The sequence below is a fragment of the Gadus chalcogrammus genome, chromosome 23 (genome assembly GCF_026213295.1).
Source record: "Gadus chalcogrammus isolate NIFS_2021 chromosome 23, NIFS_Gcha_1.0, whole genome shotgun sequence".
NCBI classification, from domain to species: Eukaryota; Metazoa; Chordata; class Actinopteri; order Gadiformes; family Gadidae; genus Gadus; species Gadus chalcogrammus.
Window position 1 is genome coordinate 17,522,011 of NC_079434.1, and position 21,855 is coordinate 17,543,865.

The following is a 21,855-nucleotide window of genomic DNA, read 5'->3' on the forward strand; positions in this document are numbered from 1 at the left end:
CTGAAGTTTCGCTTTCTTTCGCACCATATTTGTTTGAACCAATCATATCGCTAGAGGCAAGGGCCTGTAAGCACGTGATTGGCTGGCAGCGAACACGGCCAGCTCAGCCAGCTCTGGTACACATTCCCAGAGGTAAGCCACGTTGGGACGTCCTGTCCAGACACCAGTGCTGTGAGAGACAGGGTGTGTAAAGGTAGGAATCAACACCGGGCGGACCGGTCGCTGGAGATAGACATCATGGGGTCAAATATCGCTGCAACCAAACAGGAATCAAGGTATCTCTTTAACCAATCAGGAAACAGGGCGAGACCCCGCCCCTATTTAAATGAATGCAGAAGGACTGCTGGCTTTGAGATGAGTTAGGGTTAGGGTTAGTTCGTTAGAGTTAGGGTTAGTTAGTTAGGGTAAGTTACTTCTACTCTTCTAGACTTCCCATTTGCCGGCAATACAAAACTCAAGTGGGGTGAAGTGATCATGTGACTCACCGGTTTCTTGAGGAAGAAGAGAGACAGGGCTCCGACCAGCGGCATGTCGCCTAGCAACGGATCCATCAGCACCCGCAGCACTCCGTGGAGCTGAGGACACACACACACACACACACACACACACACACACACACACACAAACACATTAACCACACACATATTAACCATAAGCACAAACACATGTAAACCACATACACACAAACATACAAACACATTTACCATACACATACACGCAGACACACAAACAAGTTAATCATACACACACACAAATTCTACACACATTCACACACACACACACACACACACACACACAAACAAGTTAACCACACACACACACACACACACACACACACACACACACACACACACACACACACACACACACACACACACACACACACACACACACACACACACACACACACACATTAACCATACACACACGCACACACACATTAACCATACACACACACACACACAAATTCTACACACACACAGACACACACACACACACTCTGCCTCTAGCAGTAGCTGGTTCAGCATCCCCCCTGTAACACCAGCTACAAAGCTTTGAGCTTTGAGCTCCCGCTCAGAGGAGAGGAGAGGGGGAGGGGCTGCCGGGAGGAAGAGGAGGAGGAGGAGAGGAGGAGAGGGGAGGAGAGAGGAGGCGAGGAAGGAGAGAGGAGCCGAGCGAGGATGAGGAGGTGAGTCGGAGGGAGGGAGGTTCTGCTGACCTGTATGCTCTTAATGCCGGCTCTGCAGTAGAACCTCTTCACCTCCACGTCCACCTCTGTGTTGCCCACGAAGCTGAAACACCAAAGTCAGCTCAGCTCACACACCTGACTTCAATCCCTTCATTAATGAATCATAAGGCCCAATCCCATTTCTACCCCTTCCCCCTTCCCCTTACCCCTCCCCCTGGTTTTGAAGGGGTAAGGGGAAGAGGTAAGGGGTAAGGGCGGGGTAAGGGGAAGAGGGGTAGAAATGGGATTGGGCCTAAGGCCCCATGGTGTCCCATCATTTTTACGTGTATCGGTATCAGCCGATATCTTTTTCCGTATCGGCCGATTTTTGTATTATTATTTTTGTTGCCGTGATTTACAGACAGTTCAATAAATGTTAATTTTTTTAAATCAACACATTTTAACATTTGTTATCATCATTGTGTTATTTTTAGGATGTAAATTGAGGGAGGCTTAGCCTGGAAATCCAGACCCACATCTAGAAAGCTGTAGGGTCTGGCAACGAGCAATGAAAATGGGCCAACTCGAGGGGCGGCACCAAGCATGCATTTGAAAATATCACTGGATAACAAACATTGGATAACACTACGACCAATCAGAAGAATACAAGGGGTGACGTATCCAGACCAGTGGAGCTAACCAATAGTTAAGACAGGACAGGGGAGCACAAGAGTATACCGAGTATATTGCTCGTTCCCAGTGTGACTCGCTTAGCAAATTCAAATTGTGCTCTCGCGAGAACTCTGGGTTTCCAGGGTATTATCGGCTCCAATTATCGCCTCAAGAAAATCTGTATCGGCGTATCGGTTATCGGCTAAGGCTGATTTAAAAAAAATCAGTATAGTATCGGCACTAAAAAAAATCTATCGGCCGATCCCTAGTATAGACCATAGAATCTGTAGACTATAGTAGAGACAATAAACTCAGTAGATTATAGTAGAGACAGCAGAGTCAGTGCATTAAAGTAGAGAAGGTATGGACGGGAGAGGCAGTACGACCATTAGAGATATAACATATATATGAAGACAGATAGTAGAAAACAGTATATTATAGCAGAGACAGAAATACAGTATGGACAGTAGGATACAGTGGAAACAGTAGATTATAGGAGAGACGGTAGAAGACAGTAGATTCTAGTGGAGATCAGTGTGTAGCAGCAGTACCTGACCTGCAGGTCCATGATGATCTGGTGTTTGTCGACGTTCTCGCTGTAAACTTTGACCCCGTTGACCCTTAGGGGCTGAGGAAGGGGAGGAGGGGGTCAATCCTTAGCACTTCATCACAGTAACAAACACACACACACACACACACACACACACACACACACACACACACACACACACACACACACACACACACACACACACACACACACACACACACACACACACACACGTAATGTGCTACAAGCCTACATACAGTACAGAAATATACATGAGCTTTCATTCAGCAGGCGTCTGCACATCCAACATCACCCTGGCCCAGGATCTGCAGCTCCCCTCCCAGGTTGAACTTTGACCTCATCAACCTGGTTGAACCCTGACCTCATCTCCCAGGTTCAACTCTGACTTCCTGTCCCAGGTTACACTCCGACGTTGCATCCCAGGTTGGCCTCTGATCTCATCTTGAAGGGTGACCTATGACCTCATCTCCCAGGTTGACCTCTGACCTCATCTCCCAGGTTCAAGTATGATCTTGTATCCCAGGTTGCCCCTCTGACCTTGTCTCCCAAGTTGACCTATGACCTCTTCTCCCAGGTTGACCTCTGACCTTGTCTCCCAGGTTGATGGTGGTGAAGCAGAAGGAGCTCAGTTGTCCGTGCGTCTGTCTCACCGCCGGCTCGATGGTCTGCCGGAACAACTTCTCCACAAACTGACCGACATACGGCCACATCTGTTCCACCGTCTGAAACACACACACACACACATAAAATCTGGACACCGTCTGCAACACACACACACACTCGCAAACATAACATCTGGTCAACACACACACACACACACATAACATCTGGACACCATCTGCAACACACACATCCACACACACACTCACACACACACATACCATCTGGACACCGTCTGCAACACACACACACTCGCAAACATAACATCTGGTCACCGTCTGCAACACACACACAGACACACATAACATCTGGACACCATCTGCAACACACACACACACACACACACACACACACACACACACACACACACACACACACACACACACACACACACACACAACATCTGGAGAATCTGCTCAATACTCTAGTCACTAGAGTGTGTAGTAGACACTACACACTCTAGTGTCCACTAGACACTACACACTCTAGTGTCCACTAGATAATCTAGTGTTAACTAGAACTCAGAACAGAGATCTCACCACTGCAACATCACTTGCAGACTGTGACTCAGAGCCGGAGCAGAGAGAGAGAAAACAATGCAATGATCTCGAGGGAACTAAAACGCCGTCGGCTTTTTCAGAAGGAGAGGAACTCTTTACCTTGTTGACCCACTCCACCCGCTCCACGTCTGGGAAATGAACCTGCAGAGAAACACAAAATTAATCAGCGAGACGGGGGGGGGGGGGGGAGGGAGACAGACAGGCAGGTAGAGAGACAGACAGACACACAGAGCTAGACAGAGAGACAGACACGTAGAGAGACACAGACACAGACAGACAGACAAACAGACAGATGGAGAGACAGACGGTCAGAGATAGAAAAGAGATAGAAACAGACAGAGAGACAGACAGACAGGAAGATGGAGGGACAGACAGGCGGGCTGGTAGACAGAGGGACAGCCAGACAGATATGTAGCGGGTTTTCCTGACTGTGAATCAATAGGAGAGAGGATGAGAGAGAGTGGGAGGGGGAGACAGAGTTGGAGGGGGAGACAGAGAGAGAGAGAGATAGACACAGAGAGAGAGGGACATTATGTAATGATTTGGAAGTGGCGGGCCAGCAAGCTGTACAGGTAACCATGACAAACGGACCGCTCCACCCCTAGCCAGGAGAGGGGGCCGGTCGCGGTGCATTATTGATGTCTCCTGTAGGACCCGCTGAACATCAACATAAAACATTAGGCGATAAAACCTGCACCTTTAGAGGGACTTTGTGGTGAAAAACGATTCTTCATGTTTTATTTACTCTTGGTGTGACTCCATCATGAATCTCATCTGAAAGAGAGGCACTTCTGTGTGTGTGCGTGTGTGTGTACGTGTGCGTGTTTGCCTTTCTGTACGCGTGTGTGCCTGTGTCGTGTGCGTGTGTGTTCCCGTGTGCGTGCCCGTGCGTGTGTGCGTGATGGCTGTGCGTGTGTGCTTGTGTGCGTGCCTCTGTGTGTGTGCGCGTGTGCATGTGTGTGTGTCTGTGTGTGTGTGCGCGCCTATGGGTGTGTGCGTGCGTGCTTGTGTGTGTGTGCCTGTGCGTGTGTTTGTGCCTGTGCATGCATGAGTCTGTGCCTGCACATGCATGTGTGTGTAGGTGCCTGTGCGTGTGTGTGTGTGTGTGTGTGTGTGTGCCTGTGTGTGTGTTGGTGTGTGCTTGCATGCGTGCAGGTCTATGATTTGATATCCTTTATATTTTTAACAAAACTCTATGAATGATATTGATTAAATGAATATTATAGTGGATTTACCCTCGACAGATACGACACCTGAAACCAGAAACCCTCACATTCCGGGAGGGACCTGTGCTGACATGTGTGACTTCTAACATCAGATCTAAAACACATCCAGAGGACTCTCTGACAGGACCTGAGCTCACAACCAGTCGCCATGACAACCGACCTGAGTTCCCCCCCAGTGAGGGCTGGATGTGAGTCGGCTCTTCACCACGACGCCTGATCTCAGACCAGCACCAGAGCTGTACTCTAACCCTGGGACTACAAACAGCTGATCTCAGACCAGCACCAGAGCTGTACTCTAACCCTGGGACTACAAACAGCTGATCTCAGACCAGCACCACAGCTGTACTCTAACCCCGGGACTACAAACAGCTGATCTCAGACCAGCACCAGAGCTGTACTCTAACCCCGGGACTACAAACAGCTGATCTCAGACCAGCACCACAGCTGTACTCTAACCCCGGGACGACAAACAGCTGATCTCAGACCAGCACCAGAGCTGTACTCTAACCCTGGGACTACAAACAGCTGATCTCAGACCAGCACCACAGCTGTACTCTAACCCTGGGACTACAAACAGCTGATCTCAGACCAGCAACACACAGCTGTACTCTAACCCTGGGACTACAAACAGCTGATCTCAGACCAGCACCAGAGCTGTACTCTAAACCTGGGACTACAAACAGCTGATCTCAGACCAGCACCAAGTCCAGCGGAAGTGTGTAAACCCTGTTATTAAGGCCTGTTATTATTGAGTCCAACAATTGATCCAGTTTATTGATTCATATGGAGCTCATTGATAAACAGAGCTCATCGATTAACACAGAGCTGATAAATTCACATGGAGCTCATAGATTAACATGGTGTTGATAGAATAACATGGAGCTCCTAGATTAACATGGGAGTCTTGAGAGGGTCTCTGCAGAGCGGTTGCACCCTGGTGGGCTCTGGGCTTCAGCACAGACCGGACCAGGGGCGACCGGCAGCCTCTCTGGCCCGCTGACAGCAGCCGGCATGTGGCTGCACTCCCTCCTGGCTCCATGCCCTCCTCGGCTCATATCCTAATTGAAACATCGTATTACAATACCGGCTCTGGGCTGTATGGGGGGGGGGGGGGGGGGGCCAGACGGAGCAGGGGGCACGGGTACGGAGGGGGGCTCCTCACCATCACTCCCCCTCATGAATCACTGCTTTAAACAGCAGGGATCCATGAAGCCATTATGCTGCCGTCAGACCTCTGACCGCAGGGCGCTGGAGACGGAACGACCCCCGTTCACTGGCCTGCAGAGACACACCCTGGGACTCTACCCCCTGGGTCCCGGGTCCCTACCTGGGTACACACCTGGGTCTCTTCCCCACTGGACAACCACACACAGACCCCCTCAGCAGAATTGGGGATCCCCTCCGCACCCCTCAGCAGACCTGGGGGATCCCCTCCAATCAGCCTCGGGATCACTAGACCCCGAAGCGGTCGGGTCCAACTGACGCTGAGAATGTATTTTATGTCCAGAGGAGGAAAAGGTTTCTGGAGCCCAGCTCTCAGCAGACAGCGGCCCGCTCAGAGACTAGTAATGAGCAGCGGGGGAGCACCGCTCGATAGAACCGTTAGCATTGGTTAATGAGCCTACGACGTCCGTCCCTGAGGTTCAGGAAACTGTTCAGCAGGCAGCTCAAGTTTGAATAAAGTTTCATGCGCGTTCGTTCGAACATGCCGGTGGTGTCTATTTAAGGCCTGACACCTCCGGCCTCTGATTGGCTAAGCCTTCGTTTCCCCCCTGAACCACGTGACCTGTCAACACCTCTACTATATTCTCACAATCGGGAACTTTTACTTCGAGGCTTTTCACATTTGATAAGACATTGGGACCCTGACCCCTTCGGATATCGCTCTCGCTTGGCACACTGGGTCCCGTCCAGCGAGGCGGGGGGCGGCTGTCATCCTGAGTGATCCAACACCAGCAGTCATTAACCACTCTTAAAGACATGTATCCTAATTGTTTTACATGGTGTAACGGCCCAGGTCCTGAAATAACCCGCAGCGGCTCGGAGAATGTTTCCTTCGCTACCCCGTATCTGGTTCCCCATTGTGGCCGGGCTGCTGGATGTATTTAGCCTGGGAGGGTCCGGGGGGGTGGGGTCCCTGCTAGCCCGGGGGACAGCTGCACCGGCGGGGCTTAACAACTCAACGGAGCCGCTCCATCTGCGGTCAGCTGACCCGGGGTTCCTGGAAACCTGGAAACCTAGGGACCTGGAAACCTGGGGACCTGGGAACACGGACCGTTTTCCGTGGAGACCTCCTCAGCAGAGGTCAACCAGAGGCACGAGGTGGGGTGAGGGTCATACTGATGACGGACGCAGGTCCGCGTGCTTACCCATGGCGGTAGATCCGAACTTGTGAGGGTGTGTCTGGGCGGGTCTTCTTGGGCCAGGAACGCAAGGGCTCGGTTCAGCCGGCTGCTCTTCCCGCCCGCGTTCCGCCGCCAGCAGAAGAACAGTACGAGGCCGATGAGGAGCCAGCTCAGGCTGAACTCGAAGTATCCCAGAGCGTAGATGGGGAAGATCACCACGAAGGTCTTGGCGAACTGGACCCATGTCCGAGTGAGCTCGCCTGCCGAGGACGTCGGGGTGTCGCCGCTCTCGGAGCCCTCCTCCGGGGGAGCCGGGGTGGGGAAGGTCGGGGCGGGCGACCCGGGGTCCGCCGTGTGTCCGTTCTCCTTGGGGGGTGCCGTGGAGCCGGGGGTGGGGGCGTGGGGGTGGGCACCTCGGACCGCGGTCATGGTGTCTCCGGACATGTGCTGCTGCTGCCTCGGTTGTTTACACGGTGAGGATCCAGCGGAGGCGGTGGGCTTCCATCAGCGTGCGGAATGATCGCTTCATACTCACGTTTAAATGGCCTTTAAGCGCCGAGGCGCCTGCCGCTCACAGGCGATCCTCCTGAGCAGGAAACCGTCCACGGACCGAGTCTACGGACCGGGTCTTTGGTCTATGGACCGGGTCTTCCCCGTCCCTTGGCAGTGTGTTACCAGACCCAACTATCTGCTGTCGGCCACCGAGACGCACTGGCACAACGCGCCGTGGTGCGCGGTGCTCAGCCTGCAGGAGCCGCTGAGGCTGCAGGGCACCGCCCCCCAGTGGCCACTGGCCGCAAGTACACTCCACGTTAGGATTTTCAATAATGTTGAATAATAATATAATATAATTTATTATAATATATTTATTATAATATAATTATGATAACAATAATTATAATGTTTCTGTCATTTAGCTGATTTATCTGTTAATTCTGTCGAACTCAACCGTCTCTAAGGCGTTACCGTTATTGTCCACACAGCCTATATACGGCTGACGTTGTTACTCTTATTTTAATCTAATAGTATCAGACATTTCGTTCGCTGTTCTGGAATTCAGATAATCTAATAAAGTCAATATCAAATTATATTTATCTGTTTTGATCTCAACTCAACAAAAAAAGATGAACATATAAGGAACACTCCAACAGACTGCTCGTTGTAAACCAGCTGTAGTTTACCGTCTATAAACAATAAATCAAATCTATTTTTAAAATATCCTGTACACTCCAACCCAGCGTATCGATTAGCCGTCCTGTTCGTATCCATGGTGATCAGCTGTTGATCCCAGCGATCGCTCGGTGATCGCCGGGCGGGTCTGTTGTCAAGAAGAAGTGACGCGTTCTCCTTGGTTTCAGACCGCTGCGCGTGCGCAGTAGACGCACACCAACATGGCGGCGTCAACACAGCAGCGGAGTCCTCCTGATCTGAGGGATTATTGAACCGCGGACAACGATGCTAACATGCCGACTGAGAAGGTAAACCTCCGCTGAAGCTCCCCAGATAACGTTAAGATGTGTCCTAATGTCAGTAGATCGGAACTATATATTTAACCTATTTCTAGTAATACTTTATAACCATCTGTTCATCTAAAAGAAACTCACCAAGGAAGACACTTGGAAACCAGCCGAGCTGACCAAACACATGAGGGTGAGTTATTCTAGATAAAATAACGAGTTAACTAACTAGTTAACTAAAGTTATGAATAGGAGTCGGAAGTTTTATTATCTCACCCCAATAAATCATTATTGCTCTACTCTCCAGGACGCTGGTCATGGAGACAGGAGGAGGGAGGAGAGAGAGAGGAGGGCGAGAGACAACACCAAAGAGGAGGAGAGAGAGAGCAGGAAGGCACGAGACAATAAGGATGAGGAGAGAGAGAGAAGGCGGTCGAGAGACCCCAGGGAAGAGAGACACGTAGAGAGGAAGAGTGAGGGAGCGGAGGAGAGAGAGAAGGAGAGGAGGAGGAGGGAGGGAGGAGCAGAGAGAGAGAAGGGGAGGAGGAGAGAAGGAGGAGAGGAGAGAGAGAAGGAAAGGAGGAGAGAGGGAGGTGCAGAGAGAGAGAAGGAGAGAAGAGAAGGAGGAGAGGAGAGAGAGAAGGAGAGGAGGAGAGAAGGAGAGGAGAGAGAGAAGGAGAGGAAGAGAGAGAGGGATGCAGATACGAGAGGACCTGATAGAGGCTCCCAGAGACACCGAGAAGGAGAGAGAGAGAGGCACAAAGACCGGGCGAGGGAGAGAGGCATAGGAGACGAGAAGGATAAAAAGAGAGAGGAGAGAGAGGGGCATAGAAGGAGAGAGGGAGGGAGAGAGGGGGAAAGAGAGGAGAGAGAGAAACACAAAGAGAGGGAGCATCGGGAAGAGGGCGATCGACGGCACGATGAACGGCCCGACAAAGCACGACGAGTAAGACGCTCCGAGGAGAAGGAGGAAGGTAGGTTCACCTCCTTCTGCTCACGGTGCTCCTGGTGGTTCTCCTCACCGGAGCAGGACCCCTCACGATTCTTTGATTTCAGAGAAAAACAAAGAACCCCGAAGCGACGGAGACAGGAGGAGGAAGCAGGAGGACGGAGAGAGGGGGAAGGAGGAGGAGAGAGAGAGGAGAAGAGAGAAGGAGGCGAGGAGACGAGAGAAGGAGGATGGAGGAGGGAGGGATGAGGAGAGAGAGAGGAGACACAGAGAGCGGCGACAGAGACAGGCAAGTCACCTCAGACTCAAACTTCAGCTTTGAAAAGACGAGCAGAATTCATCCGGTTCCATCCGGCCGCTGGTTCTGATGTTCTGATGTCATGAGAGGGGCGTGTTGAACGGCGTGTCATCGTGGTGTTGGTGGTGTTCAGGTCGAGGATGTCGGTGGGGGCGTGTCCACGGAGCTCAGGGAGCCGGAGGAGACCAAGGCCCGTCACCATGGGGACCAAGACACTGGGGAGAAGGAGCGGCGGCGAGCGAGTAGACACCCGGTCCTCCCAGAAGCAGAAGCAGCGGGAGCAGATGTTCCTCCTGCTGCCTCCGAGAGGAAGGTCGGTTTCCCCTTCAGACTCAGCCTGCTGTGCAGCGCCCCACAGAGGAACGCTCTGGCTAATGTGCTTAGAAGTGATGAAGCGCTCGACTAAATGTGGACCGTTTCTCCAGGTTGCTGCCGAGCCAGAGTCGGCGCACGGAGAGCCCGCGTATGAGGACGACTTCGAGGTAAAACAGAACTTCTTGCTCCCATGACTGTCGTTCTAATGTTTGATCTGTTCCAACGGCTTCTTCTCCTGTTTGTGAACATGAATGGCATGCTTCCGTGATCTTTAACAGAGAGGGGTACGTGTTTTGACGTACAACATTCATCCATAGCCCTGATTTCTCCTTAGCTCCTAGTGGCCTCAGCTTCTAGTGACCTAAGCTCCTCCTAGTGACCTGAGCTCCTCTTGACCTGAGCTCCTCGTGACCTGAGCTCCTCGTGGTCCTAGCTCCTCTTGACCTGGGCTCCTAGCATGCAAGTGGTGGACGTTCAGGCTTCTCTTCCTGATCAGTCGGTCTGGTGTTCTACAGGAGTACGAGGAGGACTTTGAGGAGCTGGATGAGAGTGGGGAGGAGGAGCAGGATGACGAGGAGAAGGAGGAGGTGGTGGTGGTGGAGTCCCCTCGCCAGAAGATGGGAGCAGAGAGGAGGAAGGAGGTGGAGGCCATCCAGAGGGCCATGGAGGAGGAGAACCGAAGAGCAGCAGGGGGGAGGAGCGGAACCGAGGAGGAGATCAGACCCCAAGGTGGGCTCCACTATAACTCCTCTGTTTCCCAGGTAAGGAGGTCTCACAGAGAAGGTCCTGACTCTCTGCTCTCTGCTCCGTCCCCAGAGTCCGAGCAGACCCGTCCGGGCTCTCCTCATCGCGGTTCTCAGAGAGGTCCTCAGCGCGGGAAGTTTATCGACTTTGTGGCAGCGAAGCAGAGAGAAATCAATCAGAAAGTCGCCAGCAAGCAGAAGTAAATCTCCTTTCCAATAAAACCCATTAGAGTCGTCATGTGAAGGGCTGAGGTTTTACGGCTGTTGTGTGTTTTCTGAAGGAAGCGCAGTACGGAGCTGCTGCGACTCGTGGAGTTGGACTTCTCTCCGACCTTCTCCCTCCTGGACCTCCCACCGCTCAGCCAGTACGACGTCTACATCAAGAGCTTTGGGAACACCAACACCAAACAGGTCAGAGGTCACCAGGTCCTGCTTCGATGGAGACCACAGCGAGATGTCAGTCTGTCTGTTTCACTTTCTTTTGTCTTTATTTTCTCTCTCTCTCTCTCTCTCTCTCTCTCTCTCTCTCTCTCTCTCTCTCTCTCTCTCTCTCTCTCTCTCACCTGTCTCTCTCTCCCTCTCTCTCTCTCACCTGTCTCTCTCACCCATCTCTCTCCCACCTGTATCTCTCACCTGTCTCCCTCTCACCTGTCTCTCTCTCTCCCCGGTCTCTCAGGCCTATGTCCAGTGTCGTGAGGACGACGGGGAGCGAGACGTCCAGACGGACCTCATCGAGGTTCTGGACAGGTGGACCCAGCACCCGGCGGACCACACTGGAGCCTGTGGGGGTAAGACAGGCAGAACAGTGAGACAGGCAGAAAGAAAGAGTGACAGGCAAACAGACTGACTGTGGTGAGACAGGCAGACGGTTGTCTCACCCTGTCTGATGACTCTCTCATCATGACAGAACCAGGGCGGTCTCAGGACTCCCCAGATGGGAACACGGCGCAGATTAACATCGACTCCCAGCGCCTGGCCACCTTCCTACACTCAGCCGTACAGGTAACACACACCTCGACAGGTAACACACATCTGAAAAGGTAACACACACCTGGACAAGTAACGCACACCTGGACAGGTAACACACACCTGAACAGGTAACACAAACCTGGACAAGTAACGCACACCTGGACAGGTAACACACATCTGGACAGGTAAGACACACCTGGACAGGTAACACACACCTGAAAAGGTAACACACACCTGGACAATTCACAGACTGCTGGATGATGGTCATGAGATGAGCTGATACATACCAGACAGGGTGGACCTATTGTCACAGTTGCGCGGTGTGGCGCCCCGTGTGGCCAGGTGATGTCGGTGCTGCTGGAGGAGGACCACGCTGAGAGACGGTCTCTGAGGACGACCAGCAGCCAGACGGACGCCCTGTCCTTCAGCGAGGGGAACCTGCAGCTCAACACCCAGCTGCCCTTTCTCCACGGTAACACTCTCCAGGACGTTTTCTGTTCTGAAGAGCACACGTCCTCTGTTTTAAAGAGCACACGTTCTCTGTTCTAAAGACACACGGTCTCTGTTCCCCTAACCCTCACGGTCTCTGTTCCCCTAACCCTCATGGTCTCTGTTCCCCAACCCCTCACGGTCTCTGTTCTCCCTCATGTTCTCGTCAGGTCGGCCCTGCAGCCTGCTGCTCTTCTCCGCGTCCCAGAGACAGACCCTTCTGTCGGTCCACGGCCCCCTGGCCCAGCCCGGGGCGGTCCGCCTGGACAGCTGGACCCTGCTCTGCGTCTGGAGCATGTGGGAGCCGTCCCGACCCCAGAAGGTCCTGGTCTACGAGTCTGAGGTGAACCCCAGGAACACTCTGGCCTGTTTTTAGCGTGTGCTTAGCGTGCGGTGGGTGTGTCACATGACCTCTCCCAGCTCTGTCTGCAGTCCGATGTTTTATACGCGAGAGAAACCTGATCAGCCCTGACTAGGGTTGCAACTCACCACAAAACTCACGGTTCGGACCGGGTCACGGTTTTAGAGTCACGGGTCATTCTCGGACCTGCTTCCTTCCCCCGGGCAGGTGAGGTGCTGCTGCTTCAGCCCAGGGAGGGGTGCCCTGGTGCTGGCCGGGACGTCGGACGGCTCCCTGGTGCTCTGGGACCTGAGAGAGCCGGCCGGGGGTCATCACACCATGACCGTCGCCGGGACCGAGTGGACCTTCAGACAGCCCACCTTCTCCACCGGTAACCCACGGATACGGCCACACGCACTGTCACTAGCCCCCCCCCCCCCCCCCCACCAATCAATACGTCAGCATCGACCAGTCACCATCGAAACATCACCATGACGTCACCAATCCACCAATCATCATTCCCCATCGCTAGCGCTCAACAATCCGACCAATCGTCATTCACCAACACTATCACTTAACAAATCGACCAATCACAGTTGACCTGCTACAATCAACACATCGCCATCCACCAATCAAAGTAGATGTCTGATCCGTGAGCATCCAGTGTGTTTGTTCCTCTGAGTGTGTGTTCGTCTGAGTGTGTGTTCCGCTGAGTGTGTATTCCCTCTCAGTGTGTGTTCCTGTGTTCGGTGTTCCTCCGATTGTGTGTTCCTCCGAGCGTGTGTTCCTCTGCCGACGGTGTGTGTTGTGTCCTGTAGACGCGGTCCTCTCCGCCCTGGGGCACCACTCAGCAGTCAACACCATCGCGGTGCTCCCCTCCCCCTCCTCCACCACCTCCACCTCCTCTACAGCCGCAGAGCCCCAGCCCCCCCTGCTGGCCAGCGAGGGTAGGACACTAGGCTCCATCAACTAGTACTGCTGCTATCACTGCTGAGTAGCCCCGTCTTCTGGTCTCACCCGCTGCTCTTCTCGCTGTCTCTCCGTTGGGTTCCAGAGTCGGCGGGGACGTCCTTCCAGCTCGCCTCTCTGGACGAGAGGGGGGTTCTGAACCTCTGGGTAGGTCATAGGTCGTTGGTCATAGCGAGTCTGCTGTAGGGTCACAGGTCATAGGTCAGACTGAGCCTTTTGTAGGGTCATAGGTCTTAGGGAGCCTGCTGTGAGTTCATGCTGTGTTTCCTACTCTGGCCACCAGGTGGTGCTGGAGTTGACCTCAGCCAGCCTGGCTGGATCTCAGACTGACCTGGGTAAGACCCACCACTAAACTCTCTCTCTATCTACACTCTGAAATTCCCCTCTCTTTCCACCAATGAGCTGACCCGTCCTCAAGCTTGTCATCATCTCCCTCACAGGTCTGAGGCCCGGAGGAAAGGTCAAGCTGCTACACAGCTCCTGTATGCCTGCTGTGGAGAGGTGAGACAGACAGACAGACACATAGAGACACAGACATGTTACACAGATAGACACATAGAGACACAGACGGACAGGGTACAAAGCAGACAGGGTACACAGACACATACATACACAGAGAGACAGATCAACGGACAGAGACACAAACAGAGAGAGACAGACAGTTCAGACGGACAGTTCAGACAGACGTCGGGACATAAATAGCCCCCGCCTCCTCACAGCTGTTCCCGGCGGCCGTGTTGATGCCAGTGTTGTTGTCGGTTTCATGTTCATCCCCGTTGGCGTTCTGACCTCCATGGGAACTCTGACCTCTGTGTGACCTCTGACCTCCAGGGAGGGCGCCGACCTTGAGGCCCTGCAGCTCCACTTCCTGCCCAGCGACGCCAACCACTTCCTCATCACCACCAACATGGTCAGAGACACGGAGAACACCTGCATGTTCATCCTGTCCTGAATCTACTCTACTCTGTTCTACTCTCCTCTGTTCTACTCTACTCTACTGTTCTACTCTACTCTGTTCTACTCTACTCTGTTCTACTCTCCTCTGTTCTACTCTACTCTGTTCTACTCTACTCAACTGTTCTCCTCTACTGTTCTACTCCACTCTGTTCTACTCCACTCTGTTCTACTCTACTCTGTTCTACTCCACTACTGTTATACTCTACTGTTCTCTACTCTGTTCTACTCTCCTGTTCTCCACGGTCCTGTTGTTTAGGGTGATGTTCTATCGTAGCGTTCTGCCCTCAGGGAGTGGTGCATCATGGGACGGTCCATGGGTTCAGATCCCCTCCCAGGGACTACGGCTCTCAGGAAGGGGGGTCGAGACCCCTCAACGTCACCTCCCTCCACTTCTCCCCCTTCAACCCCCAGCTCTTCCTGGTACACACACACACACACACACACACACACACACACACACACACACACACACACACACACACACACACACACACACACACACACACACACACACACTGAATGAGGTAATGACTGAGTGAATGATGTAATGACTGAATTAGCTAATCACTGGGTGAGGTAATGACTGAGTGATGAGGTCATGATTGAGTGATGAGGTCATGACTGAGTGAATGAGGTAATGGCTGAGTGAGTGAGGTAATGGCTGAGTGAATGAGGTAATGACTGAGTGAATGAGGTAATGACTGAGTGGATGAGGTAATGACTGAGTGAATGAGCTTATGACTGAGTGAATTAGGTAATGGCTGAGTGGATGAGGTAATGACTGAGTGAATGTGGTGATGACTGAGTGGATGAGGTAATGACTGAGTGAATGAGCTTATGACTGAGTGAATTAGGTAATGGCTGAGTGGATGAGGTAATGACTGAGTGGATGAGGTAATGACTGAGTGAATGAGCTTATGACTGAGTGAATTAGGTAATGACTGAGTGGATGAGGTAAGGGCTGAGTGAATGAGGTAATGACTGAGTGGATGAGGTAATGACTGAGTGGATGAGGTAATGACTGAGTGGATGAGGTTCATGACAGGGGGCTGTACCTGTGCTCCAGGTTGGCTGCTCGGACGGCAGCATGAGGCTCCACATCGTGTCGTCCCATTGGCCGCTGGCTGAGTGGACCACCTGCCGAGGGGGCGGGGCCCCGGAGGTGGGTGTGGTCTCGGTCCGCTGGTCCCAGTCCAGACCGGCCATCTTCTGCGTTCTTGACTCCGCCTCCCACCTCCACCTCTGGGACCTGAGCCGCGACGCCCTGGGGCCCGTCGCCACGGAAACGCTGCACGCCGACGGGTATGGGCGGGGCTTAGACTCAGGGAGGGACCACAGGAAGCCCCAGAGTGCCCCCTCCGTGTTGACCTTCTCCTCTCTCCGTGGTTGCCAGGGTGACGGCCATGGCGGTGTTTGGCTCCGCCTCCTCCTCCTCCTCCTCCAATCAGAGCTCGTTCTCCGGAGTGGCGCTGGCGCACCGCACAGGGAAACTCCAGCTCCACTACTTCAACCCCAGCTTCTCCTCGGCCAATCACGCGGAGGATGAGGGCGTCCTGCAGTCCATGATGCACCAAGCCCTCTGATTGGCTCAGTTTGATGTATAAAGCCTCCTGATTGGTTTATATTCAGTGATGTCAAAACTATTCTGATTGGTTTATAGTCCATAATTTATAAAGCATTCTGATTGGTTTATGGTTTATGATGTATAAAGCATTCTGATTGGTTTATCGTCCATGATGTATTAAGCATTCTGATTGGTTTATCGTCCATGATGTATAAAGAATTCTGGTTTGCTGGTTTGTACTGTGTATATATATATACCTTCATTTATTTTTTACAGATTTAAGGCCTATGTTTCCTAATAAAATGTTATTTAGAAAGCTCTGAATTTCCATTTCAAGCCTGAATACAGCTGAGGCCAATGAGGAAATAAACATGTAAACAAGCTTTGGTTTGTTGGTAATATGACTGGTATAATTTCTGGTAGGTTTAACTATTGTGGTGGGAAAAAAAACATTCTAAACCTTCCCCGTTCAAAATAAACAGCTGATACGTGGGGATACATTTAATATCTTTGTATTATACACATTATACACAATTTATTAGTGGATTTATGGTGCGTTCCAGAGCCCATCCAAAGCAATGGGATGTGGGACTTATCCTACCTGAACTGTACTAGCTCCTACTTGGTGAAGTGGGGGTAGGTCGATCACCCCCCAGTTCGATAGTAGGAGGATCCACTTCGACGGTGGGATGTTCCACTTCGACAGTGCACTTTTCTTAGTTGGAGGTGGGTCCCACGTCCCACTGGTTTGGATGAGCTCTGGAACGCACCATTAACCTTGGACTTCAACGAACCCGAGTCCGTTGCCTGGTAACCAGGATCCCACACACGGGATGAGAGGAAGATAAACACCGCTTCAGAAGGACTATAGCTCAGCGGAGCAGACCGTTCACTGGACCGGACTCTACCCGGGAGGGGTTTACCGGACCGGACCGTAACCGTGGTTCACCGGACTGAAGAACCCGGACGGTGTATTTTTTTTTTACCGAATTGAAAGTAAATGAATCGCAAAGATGAGTCAACCGTGTAGTTTGTTCAATAGGATTCGTTTAATCATCATACCAAAAGTTCCAGTGTACAGTAACGTGACCCGAAAACAGGTTTATTTTGGAGTTAATATTTTCGCGTGTTTCGAGTGTTGCGTGATTTCCGCTGATTGTTTGAGCCGAGGTCGTTAATTAAAAGCCCAGCCCCGCCAAATGAAGGAATGTACGCCCCCTCCATAACCACGTAAGTGTTCTCATCTCAACACTCTGGTTATGATATCGTGATCATAAGTCTAATAATAACGTAGGCTATTTCATTTTCGCCGAATAACAAGCAGCAAAGACCAGGAGGTAGAGGGAATGGGTTTGGAGGAGAGGGAGAGGGAGAGGGGGGTCCGGTGGAGACACCAGGAGGTGGAGAGGGGTAGAGACCAGGAGGTGGAGAGGAGGAGAGACCAGGAGGTGGAGAGGGGGAGAGACCAGGAGGTGGAGAGGGGGAGAGACCAGGAGGTGGAGAGGAGGAGAGACCAGGAGGTGGAGAGGGGGAGAGACCAGGAGGTGGAGAGGAGGAGAGACCAGGAGGTGGAGAGGAGGAGAGACCAGGAGGTGGAGAGGAGGAGAGACCAGGAGGTGGAGCGGGTGGACCGGAGGAACAGAGACCTGGTCCTGCTGACCCTGGGGACGCTGAGGAGCCGTAGAAGACCCCCGGCCACCCAGGAGACCAGGAGAGAGGCCTGGCAGTCGTACCTGGACATCATCTACCACGTAAGGGGGGGTTGGGGGTGGGGGGGGTGGCTGTGCGGAGTCTGGGTGAACAACAGAGTCCTGATTGTGATTCCTGTTATTGTAGATGGACCAGGGGGCGGACATGTTGGACCTGAGGGATCTTCTCTGTTCCCCAGGACCTCCTCATGACCCCCCTCCCCCCCTCCCTCTGCCGCTCCCTCCCCCCCTCCCTCTGCCGATCCCTCACCCCCTCGCAGCCCTACCTCCCCCCCTCCCTCTGCCGCTCCCTCCCCCCCTCGCTGCACTCCCTCCCCCCCTCCCTCCCCTGAGAGCCAAACCTACAGCCCAGGTGAGAGATACATTGGTCGATGTGTGGAGTCACCACTTCCTGTCTGAACTGCACACTTCCTGTCCGCAGGCGTTGGCACCGCGCCCTGTGTTGGGATGGCAACCGAAGCCGGAGCCGGCGGAGAGGCCTGACTCGGTTGCCCGCGGTAACCCTGTCGCTAGGCAACCCTCATTCCTCACTGAGGATCCGGGCGCGCAGGAGGGACAGAGAGTTCAACGTGATGTCACACATCATCATCATCATCATCATCATGATGATGATGTCATCGTACGATCCTCATCACCATCATGATCTCACATCATCATCATCATCATCATCATCATGTCATCGTGTGATGTCATCGCGTGATGACACCTGTGTCGTTCTGCAGAGCCATACTGAGGAAGAGGAGCTCCCTCTTCGGGATGATGAAGATGAGGAAGAGAGAATCAGGGAGGGGGCTCCCTGCCCATCACCTCCTCCTCCTCCTCCTCCACCTCCTCCACCTCCTCCACCTCCTCCCGTCATGAGGAGAACCGACCCCCACCAGGTCCATCACATACCCTGTCACCTTTCACGTGACTCACATGACATCATGACACGCGTGTTATGACTTGTGTGTGTGTGTGTGTGTGTGTGTGTGTGTGTGTGTGTGTGTGTGTGTGTGTGTGTGTGTGTGTGTGTGTGTGTGTGTGTGTGTGTGTGTGTGTGTGTGTGTGTGCGTGCGTTGTAGTCTGAAAGAAGACCTGACCCCGTCCCAATCCGCCCCCCCTCCCCACGGGTCCCGGACTTCCTGCTCCAGTTTGCAGAGGAGAGCTGGTTTAAACACCTGTACCCCCAACCCCAGGTAACCCCTCCTCACCTGGAGCCCCAACCCCAGGTACCCCCCACCCCCCCCTCAGCTCTACCCCCACCCCCAGGTAACCCCCCCTCCTCACCTGTACCCCCACCCCCAGGTAACCCCCCCTCACCTGTACCCCCAACCCCAGGTACCCCCCACCCCCCCCCCCTCAGCTGTACCCCCATCCCCAAGTAACCCCCCCTCACCTGTACCCCCACCCTCAGTTACCCCCGCCCCCAGGTAGATCACCTGTACCCTCAGTTGGATACACAGATAAACGTGTGTGTGTGCGTGCGTGCGTGTGTGTGTATGTTTGTGTGTGTGTGTGTGTGTGTGTGTGTGTGTGTGTGTGTGTGTGTGTGTGTGTGTGTGTGTGTGTGTGTGTGTGTGTGTGTGTGTGTGTGTGTGTGTGTGTGTGTGTGTGTGCACGTGTGTGCGTGCGCGCGTGCGTGCGTGCGTGCGTGCGTGTGTAGTGCGTCCCGACCTCCCTCTCTCCAGACGGGTTCTGCTGGGTCCTCTTGGACCACCTGGACTCCCCCGGCTCCCGGTCCAAGAGGGAGGTCCTGGTCGCTCTGAAGACCCTCCTCCTCCAGCACCTCCTGCAGGAGCAGCACGCCATCGCCCAGCACCTCCTCCTGTCCCTACCCCGACACACGGGGGTACCTGCTCCTTAATGACCTGTCTCTGTACTGTCTAACCCCTACCTGCTCCTTAATGACCCGTCTCTGTACTGTCTAACCCCTACCTGCTCCTTAATGACCCGTCTCTCTACTGTCTAACCCCTACCTGCTCCTTAATGACCTGTCTCTTTACTGTCTAACCCCTACCTGCTCCTTAATGACCTGTCTCTGTACTGTCTAACCCCTACCTGCTCCTTAATGACCTGTCTCTTTACTGTCTAACCCCTACCTGCTCCTTAATGACCTGTCTCTGTACTGTCTAACCCCTACCTGCTCCTTAATGACCTGTCTCTGTACTGTCTAACCCCTACCTGCTCCTTAATGACCTGTCTCTGTACTGTCTAACCCCTACCTGCTCCTTAATGACCTGCCTCTGTACTGTCTAACCCCTACCTGCTCCTTAATGACCCGTCTCTGTACTGTCTAACCCCTACCTGCTCCTTAATGACCCGTCTCTGTACTGTCTAACCCCTACCTGCTCCTTAATGACCTGCCTCTGTACTGTCTAACCCCTACCTGCTCCTAAATGCAGTGTCTCTGTACTGTCTAACCCCTACCTGCTCCTTAATGACCTGTCTCTGTACTGTCTATCCCCTACCTGCTCCTTAATGACCTGTCTCTGTACTGTCTAACCCCTACCTGCTCCTTAATGACCTCTCTCTGTACTGTCTATCCCCTACCTGCTCCTAAATGCAGTGTCTCTGTACTGTCTAACCCAGCAGGCTCTAGTGGGTGAGATGCTAACCATAGCTCTACAACTGGGAGGTGGCGGCTACAGCGATGTCGTCAACCTCTTGGTGCTGCTGGCCAATCAGACGCCGTCCCTCTGGTGGGTCCGCCTCTCTCCCCCCCCCCATCTCTCTCTCTCCCTCTCATAGTTAGATGTTGTTACTTACCTCCTGTAACCCTGGTGACACAGTTAGACGTTGTAACTAATCTGTAACCATGGGGACACAGTTAGATGTTGTACTTACCTGTAACCACGGTGAAAAAATTAGATGTCACTAACCTGTTACCATGGGGTCATAGTTAGTTGTAGTTACAAACCTGTTACCATGGTGACATAGTTAGATGTTGTAACTAACCTGTTACCATGGTGACATAGTTAGTAGTTTTATCAAACATATAACCATGGTGATATAGCTAATGTTGTAACTAACCTGTAACCATGTCGATGTTTTATTAATAACCTGTAACCATGGTGATATAGCTAATGTTGTAGCTGACCTGTAACCATGGTGACGCGTGTCCCCTGCGGTCCCAGCCAGGCGGCCGGGGCCCGGCTGGAGGTGCTGGGGGTGCAGGGGGCCGAGACGTGGCTGAGGCCGGAGCTCCAGTCCTGGGGTAGAGCGCTCCGGGGCCGGGCCCCCGCCTGGAGGGTCCAGCAGGACTGCGCCGCTCGCTGGCTGTGCCTCTGGACGACCAAATACAAGGTCTGCACCCTGACCCGCAGCACCCCCTGTGGGCCCCGTCCGGTCATAGCGCCAACGAGGAGAACCAATAAGATCGTCTCCAAGTTAAAGGGGGGATATTATGTGTGTGTGTGTGTGTGATTAGCCGTTACAATCCGTTGGAAAATTTCCTGGTTTTTAGTGACATCACAAGTGGGCGTGTCCACCTAGACAAATGCTGGTTGGATAATGGTGCGTTTTAGTATTCTCTGCGAACCGACTCGGACCTTGGATGTGACGTCCCGCCCACCCTTCAATCGTTTTATTATGTTTCGCTCGGTCGTTGGAGGAAAACATGGACGCCACCCGGAAAGCCGTTGTCGCGGTAACAGGCACTCCAAAATAGAGATAATAGAGATACACGGACGCAGTAAGTTATTGCAGTAATACCAGTGATTGAAATTGCGAGGAAAAGGGCTGTGTTCTTGCGTGTCGCTACGCAACGTCCTCGGACCTCCGAGACGGATTGATCATACAACGCACCATAAGCAGCATTTACGACAGTCCACTGGGTAGGCCGGTAGATCGATCTGCCCATCATACATCAAGGGGGACACGCCCACTTGTGATGTCACCAAAGCACAGGAAGAG

At 53.0% G+C, this 21,855-nt stretch overlaps 3 protein-coding genes across 3 annotated transcripts in view; 2 read left to right on the forward strand and 1 right to left on the reverse strand.

Annotated features, from left to right (window-relative positions):
* The window catches only part of esyt2b (extended synaptotagmin-like protein 2b), a 35,679-nt gene extending 27,787 nt beyond the window's left edge, over positions 1–7,892 (reverse strand). Inside the window, exons 1-6 of the mRNA XM_056584544.1 lie at positions 7,227–7,892; positions 3,731–3,772; positions 2,999–3,133; positions 2,392–2,468; positions 1,220–1,292; positions 486–575 (exon numbers count right to left, since the gene is read on the reverse strand). Of these exons, the coding sequence (XP_056440519.1) occupies positions 486–575; positions 1,220–1,292; positions 2,392–2,468; positions 2,999–3,133; positions 3,731–3,772; positions 7,227–7,646 (837 nt within the window). The 5' untranslated portion in view covers positions 7,647–7,892. The remainder of the gene's footprint in view (positions 1–485; positions 576–1,219; positions 1,293–2,391; positions 2,469–2,998; positions 3,134–3,730; positions 3,773–7,226) is intronic.
* A 709-nt stretch (positions 7,893–8,601) lies between these two features.
* dync2i1 (dynein 2 intermediate chain 1) lies at positions 8,602–16,486 on the forward strand. The gene is made up of 22 exons (XM_056583953.1): positions 8,602–8,680; positions 8,799–8,852; positions 8,967–9,633; positions 9,716–9,750; positions 10,040–10,219; positions 10,332–10,388; positions 10,737–10,950; positions 11,038–11,164; positions 11,246–11,375; positions 11,641–11,752; positions 11,872–11,966; positions 12,276–12,405; positions 12,593–12,765; positions 12,991–13,153; positions 13,581–13,709; positions 13,817–13,878; positions 14,015–14,066; positions 14,172–14,232; positions 14,563–14,641; positions 14,977–15,108; positions 15,755–15,990; positions 16,082–16,486. Exons 1-22 carry the CDS (start codon positions 8,666–8,668, stop codon positions 16,269–16,271), a joined length of 3,093 nt encoding a protein of 1,030 aa, XP_056439928.1. The 5' UTR covers positions 8,602–8,665; the 3' UTR covers positions 16,272–16,486.
* Positions 16,487–18,651: 2,165 nt separating this feature from the next.
* The window catches only part of wdr97 (WD repeat domain 97), a 4,497-nt gene continuing 1,293 nt past the window's right edge, over positions 18,652–21,855 (forward strand). Inside the window, exons 1-5 of the mRNA XM_056584599.1 lie at positions 18,652–18,842; positions 19,026–19,139; positions 19,607–19,792; positions 20,536–20,642; positions 21,078–21,246. Of these exons, the coding sequence (XP_056440574.1) occupies positions 18,819–18,842; positions 19,026–19,139; positions 19,607–19,792; positions 20,536–20,642; positions 21,078–21,246 (600 nt within the window). The 5' untranslated portion in view covers positions 18,652–18,818. The remainder of the gene's footprint in view (positions 18,843–19,025; positions 19,140–19,606; positions 19,793–20,535; positions 20,643–21,077; positions 21,247–21,855) is intronic.

Coding starts and splice junctions, on each gene's coding strand:
- dync2i1 (XM_056583953.1), top strand. Junction 13,710..13,816: donor CCCCCTGCTGGCCAGCGAGG/GTAGGACACTAG, acceptor GTTGGGTTCCAG/AGTCGGCGGGGACGTCCTTC. Junction 14,642..14,976: donor TCCTCATCACCACCAACATG/GTCAGAGACACG, acceptor TTCTGCCCTCAG/GGAGTGGTGCATCATGGGAC.